Genomic DNA, 13,705 nt, shown 5'->3' with positions numbered 1-13,705 from the left:
CCTGTTTGCCTACATACTGGCTTTTCTGTTTATAGCTACCCTGGAGCAAGTGCAGAACACCTCCAGGAAAGACATTTTTTCCAATCTGCAATACTGATGTTGGATTTTATGTATTTGACCTTCAGTAATAAGTGCTTAGCATACAGATTTATTACTACACAACTTTTTGTTTGTTTATTCTTAGGGCAGTGTGCATGACCGTAAAGCTGGCTTAAAGATGTACAAAAAGCTGTAAAGTTAACAGACCTTGTTTCTACCCATTTTTACTGCTGTGGCAGTCGGCAGACATCTGGGATAATATTTGTGATAGTGGAAAAATGCATGGGGGCATCTTATTCTAATAATCTAAAATTACTTAATTCCTAATGAGACAAAGCAATCTTTGAAATGGAATTTGATCCAATGTTGCAGGCTGGGAAAAACATTATTCTCTTCACATCTGTGCAATTTGGTGTGCCTGTTAAATAAGGAGTATATGAATTACCACTATGTCATAAGCATCTAGAAAGCTACTGATAACAAAATATTCCTTAAGTACTATGGAGTTATACTTGCAGAGTTGCTCATTACTTTTTGTAATTAGGTTGTTGCAGTGTTATGTGATTTTTATTTTTTGGATTTCAGAAGTGACTTAATAACTTTGAGCTGCTAAATAGCAGTCATTAAAAAGATTGCTGTAGATCTTGTTACTGACAATAGTAGAACAGGATCAGAAGTGAAAGTCAGCAGTAAAGAATTGTGCACAAAAGTTGATAACCATTGTGCAGAACAGAATCTTCTTGAAGGCCAATTCTAGAAGATATCATGAAACCTATTATTTCATAAAGATTTTATAACATCTAATTTGGAAATGAGATAAGATAAACATTGTTTATTTTTTAAAAGGAGGACAAATAGAATCTGCCATGCTGGATTGTGAGGTTACTGCTATACTCAGTGACGTGATAAACAAAATTCATATTTTAACATCTCTTGTATTAAATCAGAACTAATTTGATATTAATTGGCCTGCCAGAGTGATTTGCAATTTATATTCCCTTGTGAAGTAGTAATCATGTAAAGAATAAGATTAAGTATTAACAGTAAAGGAGATACAAAAAGCTGAATTTTTTCCATTTTCATGTGAACGTTATACCTCCACCTTTCTTTTAAAATTTGTAGACCACAGTGCCAGGAAACACAAACTACGTTATCCTCAGATCTCTTGAACCCAATACACCTTACACTGTAACTGTGGTTCCAGTTTTCCCGGAAGGGGATGGTGGACGTACATCTGATACTGGAAGAACTTGTAAGTAAAATAGTCTTTTTAAAAGAAATGTTGGATTTTGTGCGTGTGTGTGAGTGGGTCAAATCATTAAAAACTGAGTAGTTCTAATTAAGTTATATAAATTATAGAAGTTTAATTTTCCTAAGGTAAAATTCTGTTTACATGCATAGTTTATGGTTTTACCTCTGTAACTGATATGTTTTCTTTGTTTATTTGAATGGAATCTTTCAGTTCATTTATCACTTGCAACCTCAGCTCTTATGTTGTAAAGCTATCTTATAGTTTACTTATATACGACAGGAACATTTTAATTCTAGTGCCAGTAGCTGCCCTGTTGCTTGGCAGCTTGTAAAGACTTGTTGTTGTTGCTTGTAAAGACTAATAACTAAGATTCTTAGATTCACAGATATTAGGGTAAAATGAATAATGTCTTGAGTTGATACACTTCTCAGCTTATTTTGAGCATGGTTGAAATTAAAGTAGAACTAGAATGTGTGTAAGGAGGCCTGTAAAACTTAATTTTAATTATCCTTGGTCTAGTGGAGAGAGGAACACCAAGAAATATTCAAGTTTACAATCCCACACCAAACAGCATGAATGTCCGATGGGAGCCTGCTCCAGGTCCGGTACAGCAATACAGAGTTAATTACTCTCCACTGTCTGGCCCAAGACCATCAGAATCTGTAAGTAATCTACTTTTTATACTATTCTTTGAAAGTGTGCAGAAGATACTGCTTCCTTCAATAAGTTTTGAAAAACAACAATAAGCTACTGAATTTAGGACAACTCCCTGCTTAGCAGGGTCCCTGTGGAAATGAGTGTGCCTACAGAATTTACTATATTGTAAATGAAAGCCTGCTTTGGGAAAATGAAATAAATGAGAAATAAGATTCTCCCACTTAAAACTGAGAATTGAGTATCTTTTGTTTTACTGCAGGTAATGATGAGTTAAGACATAACCTATATTTGGTAAAGTCAGAAAGAAACAGCAAATATTTATTAGAAAATTTTTAATAATGAAAGTGGAAGCTCAATTTTACTATTCTGTTTCTGTATAGTGTAACAGTGTATTACTTCACGTGAGTAGGAACCTGTCAATTAATACCTGTTAGTACCTAACAAACTCCCCTCCCATCTGCAGAATGAGTGTTCCTTAAGCATTTATCCTTTTTTTTTTTTTTTTATCCTGTAGTACGCGCTCTGCTCTTGAATTTTTATCAATGTTATTTGGTTATTTTAGACTTCTGTTGTTCTTCTTGAAAAATAAGCAGTTCCTGATTTTTCTATTTTTCGTTTAAATTGCTCATCTTAAGGGATATAGTATAATTTGAACATTTTTAATGGAGGTGCTTTCTGTTTCTGTTTCAGATTGTGGTACCAGCCAACACTCGTGATGTGATGCTGGAACGCTTAACTCCTGACACTGCTTACTCAATAAATGTTATAGCTCTGTATGCAGATGGAGAAGGAAATCCAAGCCAAGCGCAGGGAAGAACATGTAAGAGGCAGCACTTTTGTGAGATCTAAGTCAAGATTAATGTGTGAGAAATTTGTAAAATCACAAGTTGTGTAAACCATTCAGTGCAACTCAGATAAATGGATCTGAATTATGGCTGAAGCAATTGTAGGCCTCCCTGGAAGGGGGCTTTTTGGTATATTGCATGGAAGCTGGGATGCATGCATAATCACTAAATTCATTTTCACTTGGGAAAGAAGACTTATTTGAATATATATGTTTAAGAATTTAAAAATTGTTCTCTAAAATGTGATTACAGTTAAATATCAATTTATCTTCCTGAAGAAAAGTAACACATTGAGATGAATAGGAAAAAAAATGTGCTTTGAGTTCTGCATTTTACTCAAAAATTGTACACATCAACCTTCTAAATGTTGTTTTGCTGAAGAAACCTAAACACCACAACCTCTGTGTGACAACTTAACTTGCTTGTGCTCGGATTGTTTCAAATTAATTCCAGAAATAAAGCAAAAGGGATCTAAGTTCTTCTAAGACGTGTTGATGTGACAGGCCATCATTATACCTTCTGTATTTCTTTTCTTAGTGCCTCGCAGTGGACCAAGGAATCTGAGAGTGTTCGATGAGACAACAAACAGCCTTTCTGTACAGTGGGACCATGCTGATGGGCCAGTTCAGCAATACAGAATCATTTATTCACCCACTGTAGGAGATCCTATTGATGAATATGTAAGTGCTGTAATTCTTTTATGAGCACCAAGATTTTCTCAGTTGATTGTTTAGGCTACAGAAAAATACCTGTTTTACTTGTAGTGCACTTTGGACATCTGTGGGTTCTTTGGTCATTGTTGGTAATGCTGAAAAGCCACTGTTTGGACAGTTTTTTTTCTTTTTCACAAAAATGAAGAAAAATATACAGTTTAATGAACTCAGTTTAATGAACTTTTGTGTAAAAAATGTTGAAGATGTAAGTCACATCCTTAATCAGAGAATTCTGAGCAAAGCCTGTTTCCTGACACTGAGTTCAATTAGTGTTCTACAATGAATAGCCGTCTGTTATTTTGTACTCTATTCATTATGAAGTCAGTGTTCTAAGATACAGAATAAACATAAGTCTGAATTTTATAAATTGAAAAAGCATTGACAAGGTTTAATAAGAATGCAGTGGTAACTTTGATTCAGCATCTAACTTACTTTGGTAAAGTTCAGCATGAATTGTGTTTGTGTTTAATTTCCTGCAGCTTAATGATAGCATGGGTTAATCTGGTATGTATAAAATTCTCTGAGCGTTAATAACAAAGGCAAACACAGATTGTATGAAGGTAAATGATGGAATTCCTTCTGACTGCCATCAGCTAAAATGTAGTGTAGAGAGTGCTGTTTAAAATCTATCTAAATGCTCTACCTGTTTATATATTATACAAAGGATGTTGAAAATCACTAGTAGAAAATTCACTATGGGACTTGTTATTCAGAACACAACTAACTTTGAATATGTATCTTCTCTGCAAAATATATTGGTCATTTTATTTGTAAAAATAGTAAATCTTGAACAGCTGAATTCTCTTTCAAGTAATAACAGAAGATGTTGATTGAGACATGCTATTATGTAAGTCAGTGTCTGTAGTTCCAGTGCTTTATGGCTATTTTGTGGAGCAGAGTCACTTTTTGGATTATGCCTACCTTTTGATTAGAATGAAGCGGAAGCTCACATCTGTACCAGGAAGTTGAAGAGATTGGGGGTTGCATGAGCAAATTTTTACACTGCTGAATATTCAGAGCTTCTTTCTCAGACCAGCTGTTGTTGCTCCTAAAAAAAATTGTATCCATGAGGATAATGATAAGTTAGAACTGAAACTAATGAGTAGTGTGACTGGATTTGTCTTCCCTCCTTGTTTTAGGAGCACTTTCTTCTCTTTTTGCATCTCTAAACACATCAGTCTGACTTTTCCTTTCTGTAAGGAAACAGTGCTGAAATCTGGGGGAGGAAACGCAGCACCTCAGTCTAATTATAGAGTCATAGAATCCTTTAAATTGGAAAAGATATTCAAGATAATCAGTTTAACCATCAACCTGACCTGCTGAGTCCCATAACTAAGCCATGTCACTTGTAAGGGTAGGAACTGAAGGGTCAATTTGATTTATATTTTTATGTTGGTCACAATGCTTTATAGTTTTAAATAAAAAGTACTAGTAATTGTTCATAGGCTATAACTCTTAAAATATCCTGTACAACTTTATATACAGTGAACACGAAAAATAGACAAATTTTTAGTTCTAGCTACTGTCATAACTGATCGGTTACAATAGTATGAGTTTGTTTGCATGTTTCTTTTATATGTTGCAGACAACAGTTCCTGGCATAAGAAATAATGTCATACTACAACCATTGCAATCAGATACACCATATAAAATAACTGTTGTGGCTGTGTATGAAGATGGAGATGGTGGACAGTTGACTGGAAATGGAAGAACTGGTAATTTGTTTTAATATAAAATATTCTTTTAAAAATGTAAGGTATAAATTTCCTGAGCACTCCAACATTGTTGAAGTGTCATTATGTTTATAGTTTCTCTGATGTGGTGATTTCCTTACAGAGTTACAATGTAAGTTTCTAGAGGCTCAAAACCAGTCACTCGTCATTAAATTGCAATGTTTTTCTTTGTTTTCAGTTGGCCTGCTTCCTCCTCAAAATATATATATAACTGATGAATGGTATACACGATTCAGAGTTTCTTGGGATCCTTCACCATCCCCTGTTCTTGGCTATAAAATTGTATACAAGCCTGTGGGTAAGAAAACTCATTCATTCTGAGTAAAGCACTTTCAAAATAGGGAGTAGATAATGAGAGATCAGAATAGAAATCATATGTATTAGGAAATGTTTGTGTTAAAAGATTTATTTATTTTCCTTTATTAATTCATTTTGATAAAAGCTTAGGTCTTGTTATCAGTATTTTATAAGAAGAACTACCAAGTACAATGTTTCATACAGTCATTTAAATAGACTGAACTGTGTTGATGTTTACTACAGAATATAACCAGTGATAGATGAAGTGACTTGAAAAACCAAACTTGGTTTTTCTCTCTTTTGAACCACTTGTAATTTTGAGAATGTGAACTGGTATATATGAGTATTGGAGAGGTTATAAGATTCACATTTCGTAAATACATATTTTGCTGAAGAAAATGAAATTAATGCTTAATGAAATGTAAAAGGAGCCAGGTAATTTTGTAGCTCACTTATCATGAATCTTTCTCTCTGCATTTTCTTGATGCTTCCTTTCAATTCAAGGTTCAAATGAACCCATGGAGGTTTTTGTGGGAGAAGTGACATCCTACACCTTGCATAATCTGTCTCCCAGCACTACTTATGACGTGAATGTTTATGCCCAGTATGACTCTGGAATGAGCATACCTTTGACAGATCAAGGCACTACATGTAAGTCAAAAGAATTTTATTGTAGTCATGCTAGATACATATACTGATCTGAGATCATGTTGATGAAGACAGTATTTCTTGGCTAGTTGTTAGAAGATTTGAATGTCCTCTCACAGGGAATAGTTGACACTTGGCCATGATGTAGTTCCTAGAAACACTATGCTTCAGAACAGTAATGGAAATATAATTTAAGTAATGATTTGAAAATGTAAAATTTTCTAGTTTGCTTCCTCAAATTTTATTGGCTGTAGTTGGATTCAGTCTGTAATTATATCCAGGATACTACAAAATTTAACCATGCTAAGCAGGTTTAGACTTCTTGCTATTTCACAGGGAAGTCCAGGAACTCAAACTTCACATTTTCAAAAGGAGATAATTTCGCCAATGCCCTCAGTTAAAAAGCTTCTTAAAGTTTCTTCAGTTAACATGAATCAATTATCCTGAGTTTTGTTGACTACGTTCGTTTTTTTCATACTGCCATGTATGAGTCAGATTCTGATATGTTGAAATTTTAAGTGGAGTAAAGAACTCTACTTACATGAAAAATGATAAAATGGGCTGTTTCCCAAGATGAGAAGGTTATCAGACTTTGGGTGTTTGTAAACTACTAGGCCAGTACCTGTGGGCATATGATAATATGAAGAAATTGGACTGGAACTGCTCTTTCCTTCTGTAAATCCTAAAAAAACAAACAAGCAAACAAAAAAACTAAAAAAGAGTTCTGGAGCAACACTGCTAATAAATATTTAAGTGTGATGTAGCTCTTTTAACATTTGTGGTGTACTGCTTTCCAAAGAGCAATTTTTGTCTCTCTGCTCACAGTATACTTGAACGTCACTGACCTAACAACTTACAAAATTGGCTGGGATACTTTCTGTATCCGATGGTCAGCTCACCGGTCAGCAACTTCCTACAGACTAAAGCTGAACCCAGCTGATGGTAAGAGAATTTTTGCACTTTCTAAAACATAGCTTTCTTGTTTTGGTGTTGGGACCACGTACTTGGGATGGAGGAAAGCCTCTACTGTCAGTCATGCTGCATTTGATTGAACTTTGCAGGTCTGCACATATGCTGTGGTGGTGAAAAAGCTGCTAAGTGAACTACTGCTTATTGTCAAGTTAACTTTCATCAGTGGAGATTTGCTGGTTACTGCAGTTTTACATGCACACTGGAGTGTTGCACCTTTCTTGAATGCTCCAGGGTTCATAATCAGAGCTTAATCTTAGTCTTAATCTTAGTCTAGAAGGTTTTTATGGGACAAGAATAAGACTGCTAACCTAACTTCCTCTCAAAAAGTCTCTAATTTCTACACTTGTACACACATTAAAAGGGAATAGTGGGTTTTAATTTTCATTCCATTGGTCTTTGTTTTTACAGGATCCAGAGGGCAGGAAATTACAGTACGTGGATCAGAAACAAGCCATTGTTTTACTGGCCTCTCACCAGACACAGAATACAATGCAACTGTCTTTGTTCAGACCCCTAACCTTGAGGGACCTCCAGTCTCTGTGAGGGAACATACGGGTAAGTAATAGATATTATGAACCTTAAGTTTTGAATACAGAACTTGTCTTGTTTCAGTGATAGAGCTTGCCTTGTTTCTAGATGTCTTTCAATACTTCTTTTAAGTGGTTTTTCCTCTTTCCTGTCAGTGTAATGTCAACTGAAGTTTGAGGGAAGTTTTGTAATACTAGAAAATTTAGTGAGAAAAGATATGAATTTTTCTGTGGTAATATAACACATGATCTAGAGTTTTCCTTAAATGAAATAATTTGTATTGAGCCAAAAATTATTTTATTTTATTTTATTTCAGTCCTCAAACCTACAGAGGCACCAACTCCACCGCCTACGCCTCCTCCACCTCCCACAATCCCTCCAGCTCGGGATGGTATGTTTATTTGTAGATCTATATAATATTTTTACATTGTTGGTGTGCTGCCTTAGGGTTTAATTATATTTTTCATAAGTTTAAATAGATTTAAAGCTAGCACAGCAATTTAGGGTCTGAAGTTTGTGATCAATTTCTTAGTTGCTTCCATTTGTTTTACCAGACTCTGAAATTTCCTGGATTAGAATGGAAAGGTGAATACATAGACTGGGGAAAAAAATCAAAATATTCTGTAGCTCTATAGCAAATCTGTCAGCGTAGCCTTCAGTGGACTTTTTATAAAAGCTGTTAAGAAAAAAATGTCATTTCAGACATTTGCATTTGATTATTGAGCTTTTCATTTCCTGCAACTTTGTTTGAGACTATTTAATAAATGTTTTCATGCTCAGCATAAAACACTTGCCATTTGACGGGGCTGTAGTAGAAGTTTGCTGAATACTTGCCTTCCAAATTTTTGAAGCCATGCTCTTTATTTCATCATGCTATGAATGGTATATTTCAAGTGTTCCTTTTCTTGGTCTTTCAGTATGCAGAGGTGCCAAAGCAGACATAGTGTTCTTGACTGATGCTTCCTGGAGTATTGGTGATGATAACTTCAACAAAGTAGTAAAGTTTGTTTTTAATACAGTAGGAGCCTTTGACTTGATTAATCCTGCTGGAATCCAGGTAGGTTAGTTATTTCCATTGAGTACATTTTAGAAGGAGGCTGAGGCTGGAACTGAGTTACTAAAGTTGTTTGTACAGTGTGTGTGTGTATGAATAAATATATATGAAGCATATGAGGTTTTCTGTAGATATTAAGGGAATCTAGTAGTTATACATTAACTTTTGGCTATCAGAAATCTGCTCTGAGGACAGTCTGAGTGTTGACTGAGGATGGTGTTTTAATTTCTCAGCTCAAGAATACTTTAAATGTACATAGTAATAACTAAGAGGAATTGACCTCCAAGATTTCCTTGGTGATTATTGTTGTCAGATATTTTCTGTCAGCCTTCTTACTTTAACCATTACTCATTTTTTCTACTTGTGTGAAGCTGAATGAGATTGCTGCTAGGGTTCAATAAATACCACTCTTTTGCTGCAAGGTTTACTACAGTTTAATTCTTGAGCATTGTAGTGATCTTTTTTCCTGTGAATTGTTGTGAGTCTCCAGTCTAAAGCTGAACAAGACCTGATACAAGAGGCAGAGACTGCTAACATTTAGCAAATTATGGAAGTCACATGCCTCTTGAATTAGTTGCAACAATCTCTGGTTTTGAATGAGATATTTATTAATAATTAATTTATTATTATTGATTGATTTTAAAAGAGCAATTTATTTCAATAAATACTAATGTATACATAGAGATAGTTGCTCAGCACTGAGTTAGTTTGATACTATAATATTGCAGATATACAGAATGAATAATAACATAAAATTTATACATATTTCATTTTAAAAGTGATTTAAGAATAAACATACAGTGATAATATTCTACTACTTACAGTAAGAGAACATGCAGTTTTGTATATGTCCAAGTTCATTGTCATTCTGTCACCAGGTTCTTTTTGCATTTCTTAAAAATAAATGGAGGAGATTTTCTAGACAATATATACCTACCCAAAAGCAGAGAGAATATGTTATAAAACTGGCTCCATAGAAATCTCTTAATCATCCATATTTAAAATCATATTACATTTTATGCACAAAGGAAATAAAGATGTTGTGTGTACACTGCTATGACACTATATGTTTATGTGAATATGTATGTGTGTGCATAATCATACATATGTGGGAAAGATTTTTCAGTTATTTAATGCTTACTAATGTACCACAATGCATATTTCAATTGAGTCTGAACTGGAGATATGTGACTGAACACAATGATGCATTCCCTCCCAGGTTTCATTTGTGCAATACAGCGATGAAGCAAAATCTGAGTTTAAACTGAATACATTTGATGACAAGGCTCAAGCTCTGGGAGCTCTTCAAAATGTTCAGTACAGAGGAGGAAACACACGGACAGGTAATTCTGAACAGTAATTTTAGTTCTGTAAGATAAATTGCCTAATTATCCTGATATTTCATGGACAAAGGATTAGGTTTTATGTTTTTCTGTTTTAGTTGAATGACTGTCACTCTGTCAAAGTAAAGTAAGGAATTTCTTCATAGATAATGGATAATATGGCTGACTCATTTGTTGTACACTTTGCAGGCAAAGCCCTAACATTTATCAAAGAAAAGGTTTTGACTTGGGAGAGCGGCATGAGGCGAGGTGTTCCCAAGGTACTTGTTGTAGTCACAGATGGTCGATCACAGGATGAGGTGAGGAAAGCAGCAACGGTCATACAGCACTCTGGTAAGCGACTCACAGCACCTAGCTATTTCACTTCCTTAGCATGTTAACCAACGCAACTTATAAGTGGTGCTTCAACCATCTTGGAATTCTTTACCTACTATTTATGGATTCAGAAATTTATTCTGATTAGAATGACTCAGAACTGTTTAAAGAATTTAGACTTCCAGGACCAGACATACTTTTTCTTTCTCTATCCTCTCCTCTTTGGGAGTATGGCTTCCCAGGGCTTGCAAGGAATTTTTCGTGCATGCTATTTTATAAAGCTAACTTTTGGTTAATTTTTCTCCTTGCTCTGTGGACCCCAGGCATCATCATGGAGAGTACTCCATCCTGGTGCTTTTGCTAAGCTGGGCCTGGCGTTTTGAACTTTGTATTATTTGACACAAACTGCAGGAGCTCCAGGGAAATTAAGTGCTAAACTGACTTCTTCGTTGCCTTTTGAGCTGAGAAACATTGCACTCCTGCTTTAGACTGCTGAGTGTGGCAGATGTGTGACTAAACATGTACTCGTTTTCACTGCTCTCAGCAGCCTCTACTGAAGTTGCCCAAAAGTCTTGCTTTTCATTGCATGAACCACCAGGAATGCAGTTTCCTGAATAAGAAGATGTGCTTCCTTATGGAAATCACTGGCATGTAAACCACAAGTGGTCATTTTGTCTGCCTCTGTGATCTGGAAGAATAAGCTCCCTAGATGACTTCTAAAGATGTTTGGCTAACCTACTCATAAAAATCTCTACAGTCCCTGTGGATAATCTGCTTTAGTGCTTAACTTATGCTGATATTTGGAAAGCTTTTCCTCATACTTAACCTAAGTATTTCTTCAGGCTAATGAAGCTGCTGTCTTCTTTTCATTTCCCTAGTTAACCAGGAAAGCAATTGATAACTGTACACTGTAACAGGCCTTCATACTTGAAGCCTGTTGTCATTTCCTCTTTCTATCTTTTTTATAGACTAAACAAATACAAATCCATTTCTTTCAATCTCCTGTTGATTGTGCTTTCCAAACCTCTTGTCATTTTTATTAGCTATTTTCTTCAGATACTTTACATCTTAAATATTGTGTTCGAAGCTGGACAGCGTATTTCAGCCAAAGATTCATTAGTACTGAGCACAGAGGGACAATTATTTCCCATCTCCTTTTGAAAAAAATCAAAATGCAAATAAAAATGGGCTTATCATTTATAGTAAATGTTAATTCTTCCTTTAGCTTCCAAGCAACATTTTTGTGAAGTTTCATGTTAATTACATTTTTTTTTTTCTTTTGGAGAAATTTTTCTTTTTAGTGATAAATTGTGTAATGGACAGTTTTTCTTCTTTCCTGTTTTCTGGTACAATAAAAAGAGGACAAATTATCATATGGAGAATTAGGTGGGCGAAGGGAAAGGAAGAGATAAGTCAGAGAAATAATTCTGTTAAGGGCCTAAGATACGACAGAAAAAAAAACTTGGTATAAAAGGCAAGGAGACTCCATTTTAAGGATTTGAAGAGGAAAATCACCTGACAAAGGGAAAGATTATGCTTTTACATCTGGTGATATAATTAAATTCTATGGGCTGGGTTCTTCTAATTTTACTCTTGCCATCTACTTATTGTTTAGTCTAAGGTGTTGGTACTTTTATAGTTATTGAAGAGAGAAATAGATAGGCATCTACAGAAAACAGCTTCTCCTATCCTGAAGTTTGCAAGCCAGGGAGATGAGCTGAATCACATCCTGAATCTGTCCTTGACAGCAGTCAATGAAGGAAAAAGGAGAAAATTTTGAGAGAAAGGTGCAAAAAGCAATTTAATCTCTCACGAGCTCTGATAGTGTGAAAGGATATCCAGAACGTGTAGTCATAATGAAGGCTGGATACTGGAGTGAATAAATAAGACAGTGATAGCGTTTGTGAAATACTGATCTGAGAAATGGTTATGTATGTTTTACTGCGTTTCAAGTAACAAATGTTATTTTTACAGGCTTCAGTGTCTTTGTGGTTGGTGTGGCTGATGTGGATTACAATGAGCTGGCCAAGATTGCCAGCAAGCCCAGTGAACGTCATGTATTTATTGTTGATGACTTTGATGCATTTGAAAAGATTCAAGATAACCTCGTCACCTTTGTGTGTGAGACAGCTACCTCAAGTGAGTAGAAAATACCATTTTCCCTTTTCCCAAACTGATGCATTTGTTTATATACTGCTATACTTGTAAATGACTTTACAATACTTCAAAAACATGTTCACATATAAAAGTTAGGTTTTGTAATAACTACGCATGGTTTGAGAGAGCAAAAGTTTTTTGTTGTTAATTTGGAAGTAACTATTGTATTTAGTGTAATCTTGTCGGACATTTCAAAATTATAGATAGAACAAAACAAGCAACAGTCAGAAGTTCTGCTCTTTATAAAGAAGTAGAATGATGTCTAATATGAACTGGGGGACACAACTGGCCTCTTTACCTTTGGTCCAGTCTTCTGTAAGAGTGTGGGTGAAGTGTGTGATGCTGTTTCAAAATGATTGAAACTAAATGTCAGTTGTTTACTCAAGAGTTATCCTTCAATGGCAAAAAAGAAAAATTCTCAAGCCTGTCATGTGCAACTCTGTGACTCCCTGACTTCTTCATCCGCTGGCTCCTTAGAAGCCATATAAATCTGCAGTTTTTCTCTGTGATTCTGACAGCTAATATGCAGCCTGACTCATGCCTCTAATATTTGCAGAAAGATTGAGTCATTATGCCCCTTTCTTCTTAGGAATTAAACTAAAAATATTTTGGGGGCTCATCTGTTACCCATACAATTTGTCATGGTAGAAACATCCAACTAAAAGTAGTGAGTAAAGGTTTTAAAATCCATGTAATGCAGAACAGAACACAATGTGACAACTGTAGCAATAATTGGCTGAGAATTTATATTAGTACAGAATTTTTGCTAATAAAATTGTTTAAGTATAGGCATGTTGATATTATGGTAGGGGTCATATTTTTGAACTTACATGTTTTTTCATCTCTTTCAGCTTGTCCTCTTATTTACTTGGAAGGATATACTTCACCTGGTAAGAAACTGCCTATATTTTGCATAGGTTCATTTTTGTCTTATTCAGCTTTACAGTGTTTTTGTTGTTTTCCCTTTCCTGATTTAAAGGTTTCAAGATGTTGGAATCATATAATCTGACAGAGAAGCATTTTGCTTCTGTGCAAGGTGTATCACTGGAATCAGGCTCTTTCCCAAGCTATGTAGCATATAGACTCCACAAAAATGCCTTTGTCAGCCAGCCAATACGGTAAGTAAATGAGAAGGACTCAGAGCAAACAGGT

At 35.1% G+C, this 13,705-nt stretch overlaps 1 protein-coding gene across 5 annotated transcripts in view; it reads left to right on the top strand.

The window, feature by feature from the left end:
* Positions 1-13,705, top strand: part of COL12A1 (collagen type XII alpha 1 chain) — a 104,821-nt gene that overhangs the window by 59,030 nt on the left and 32,086 nt on the right. For all 5 annotated transcript variants that reach the window (XM_052678833.1, XM_052678854.1, XM_052678822.1 and 2 more), the window contains 16 exons: positions 1,162-1,291; positions 1,811-1,953; positions 2,639-2,768; positions 3,331-3,473; positions 5,092-5,221; positions 5,418-5,537; positions 6,041-6,187; positions 7,010-7,126; positions 7,565-7,711; positions 8,001-8,075; positions 8,602-8,741; positions 9,958-10,081; positions 10,271-10,414; positions 12,371-12,535; positions 13,405-13,443; positions 13,533-13,671. In XM_052678833.1, coding sequence (XP_052534793.1) covers positions 1,162-1,291; positions 1,811-1,953; positions 2,639-2,768; positions 3,331-3,473; positions 5,092-5,221; positions 5,418-5,537; positions 6,041-6,187; positions 7,010-7,126; positions 7,565-7,711; positions 8,001-8,075; positions 8,602-8,741; positions 9,958-10,081; positions 10,271-10,414; positions 12,371-12,535; positions 13,405-13,443; positions 13,533-13,671 — 2,033 coding nt within the window. The remainder of the gene's footprint in view (positions 1-1,161; positions 1,292-1,810; positions 1,954-2,638; positions 2,769-3,330; positions 3,474-5,091; positions 5,222-5,417; positions 5,538-6,040; positions 6,188-7,009; positions 7,127-7,564; positions 7,712-8,000; positions 8,076-8,601; positions 8,742-9,957; positions 10,082-10,270; positions 10,415-12,370; positions 12,536-13,404; positions 13,444-13,532; positions 13,672-13,705) is intronic.

The sequence above is a fragment of the Tympanuchus pallidicinctus genome, unplaced genomic scaffold, assembly GCF_026119805.1.
Source record: "Tympanuchus pallidicinctus isolate F22 unplaced genomic scaffold, pur_lepc_1.0 scaffold1, whole genome shotgun sequence".
In the NCBI taxonomy this organism is placed as follows: domain Eukaryota; kingdom Metazoa; phylum Chordata; class Aves; order Galliformes; family Phasianidae; genus Tympanuchus; species Tympanuchus pallidicinctus.
The sequence above is the reverse complement of the archived record's forward strand: the minus strand, read 5'-3'. Positions and strand labels throughout refer to the sequence as shown.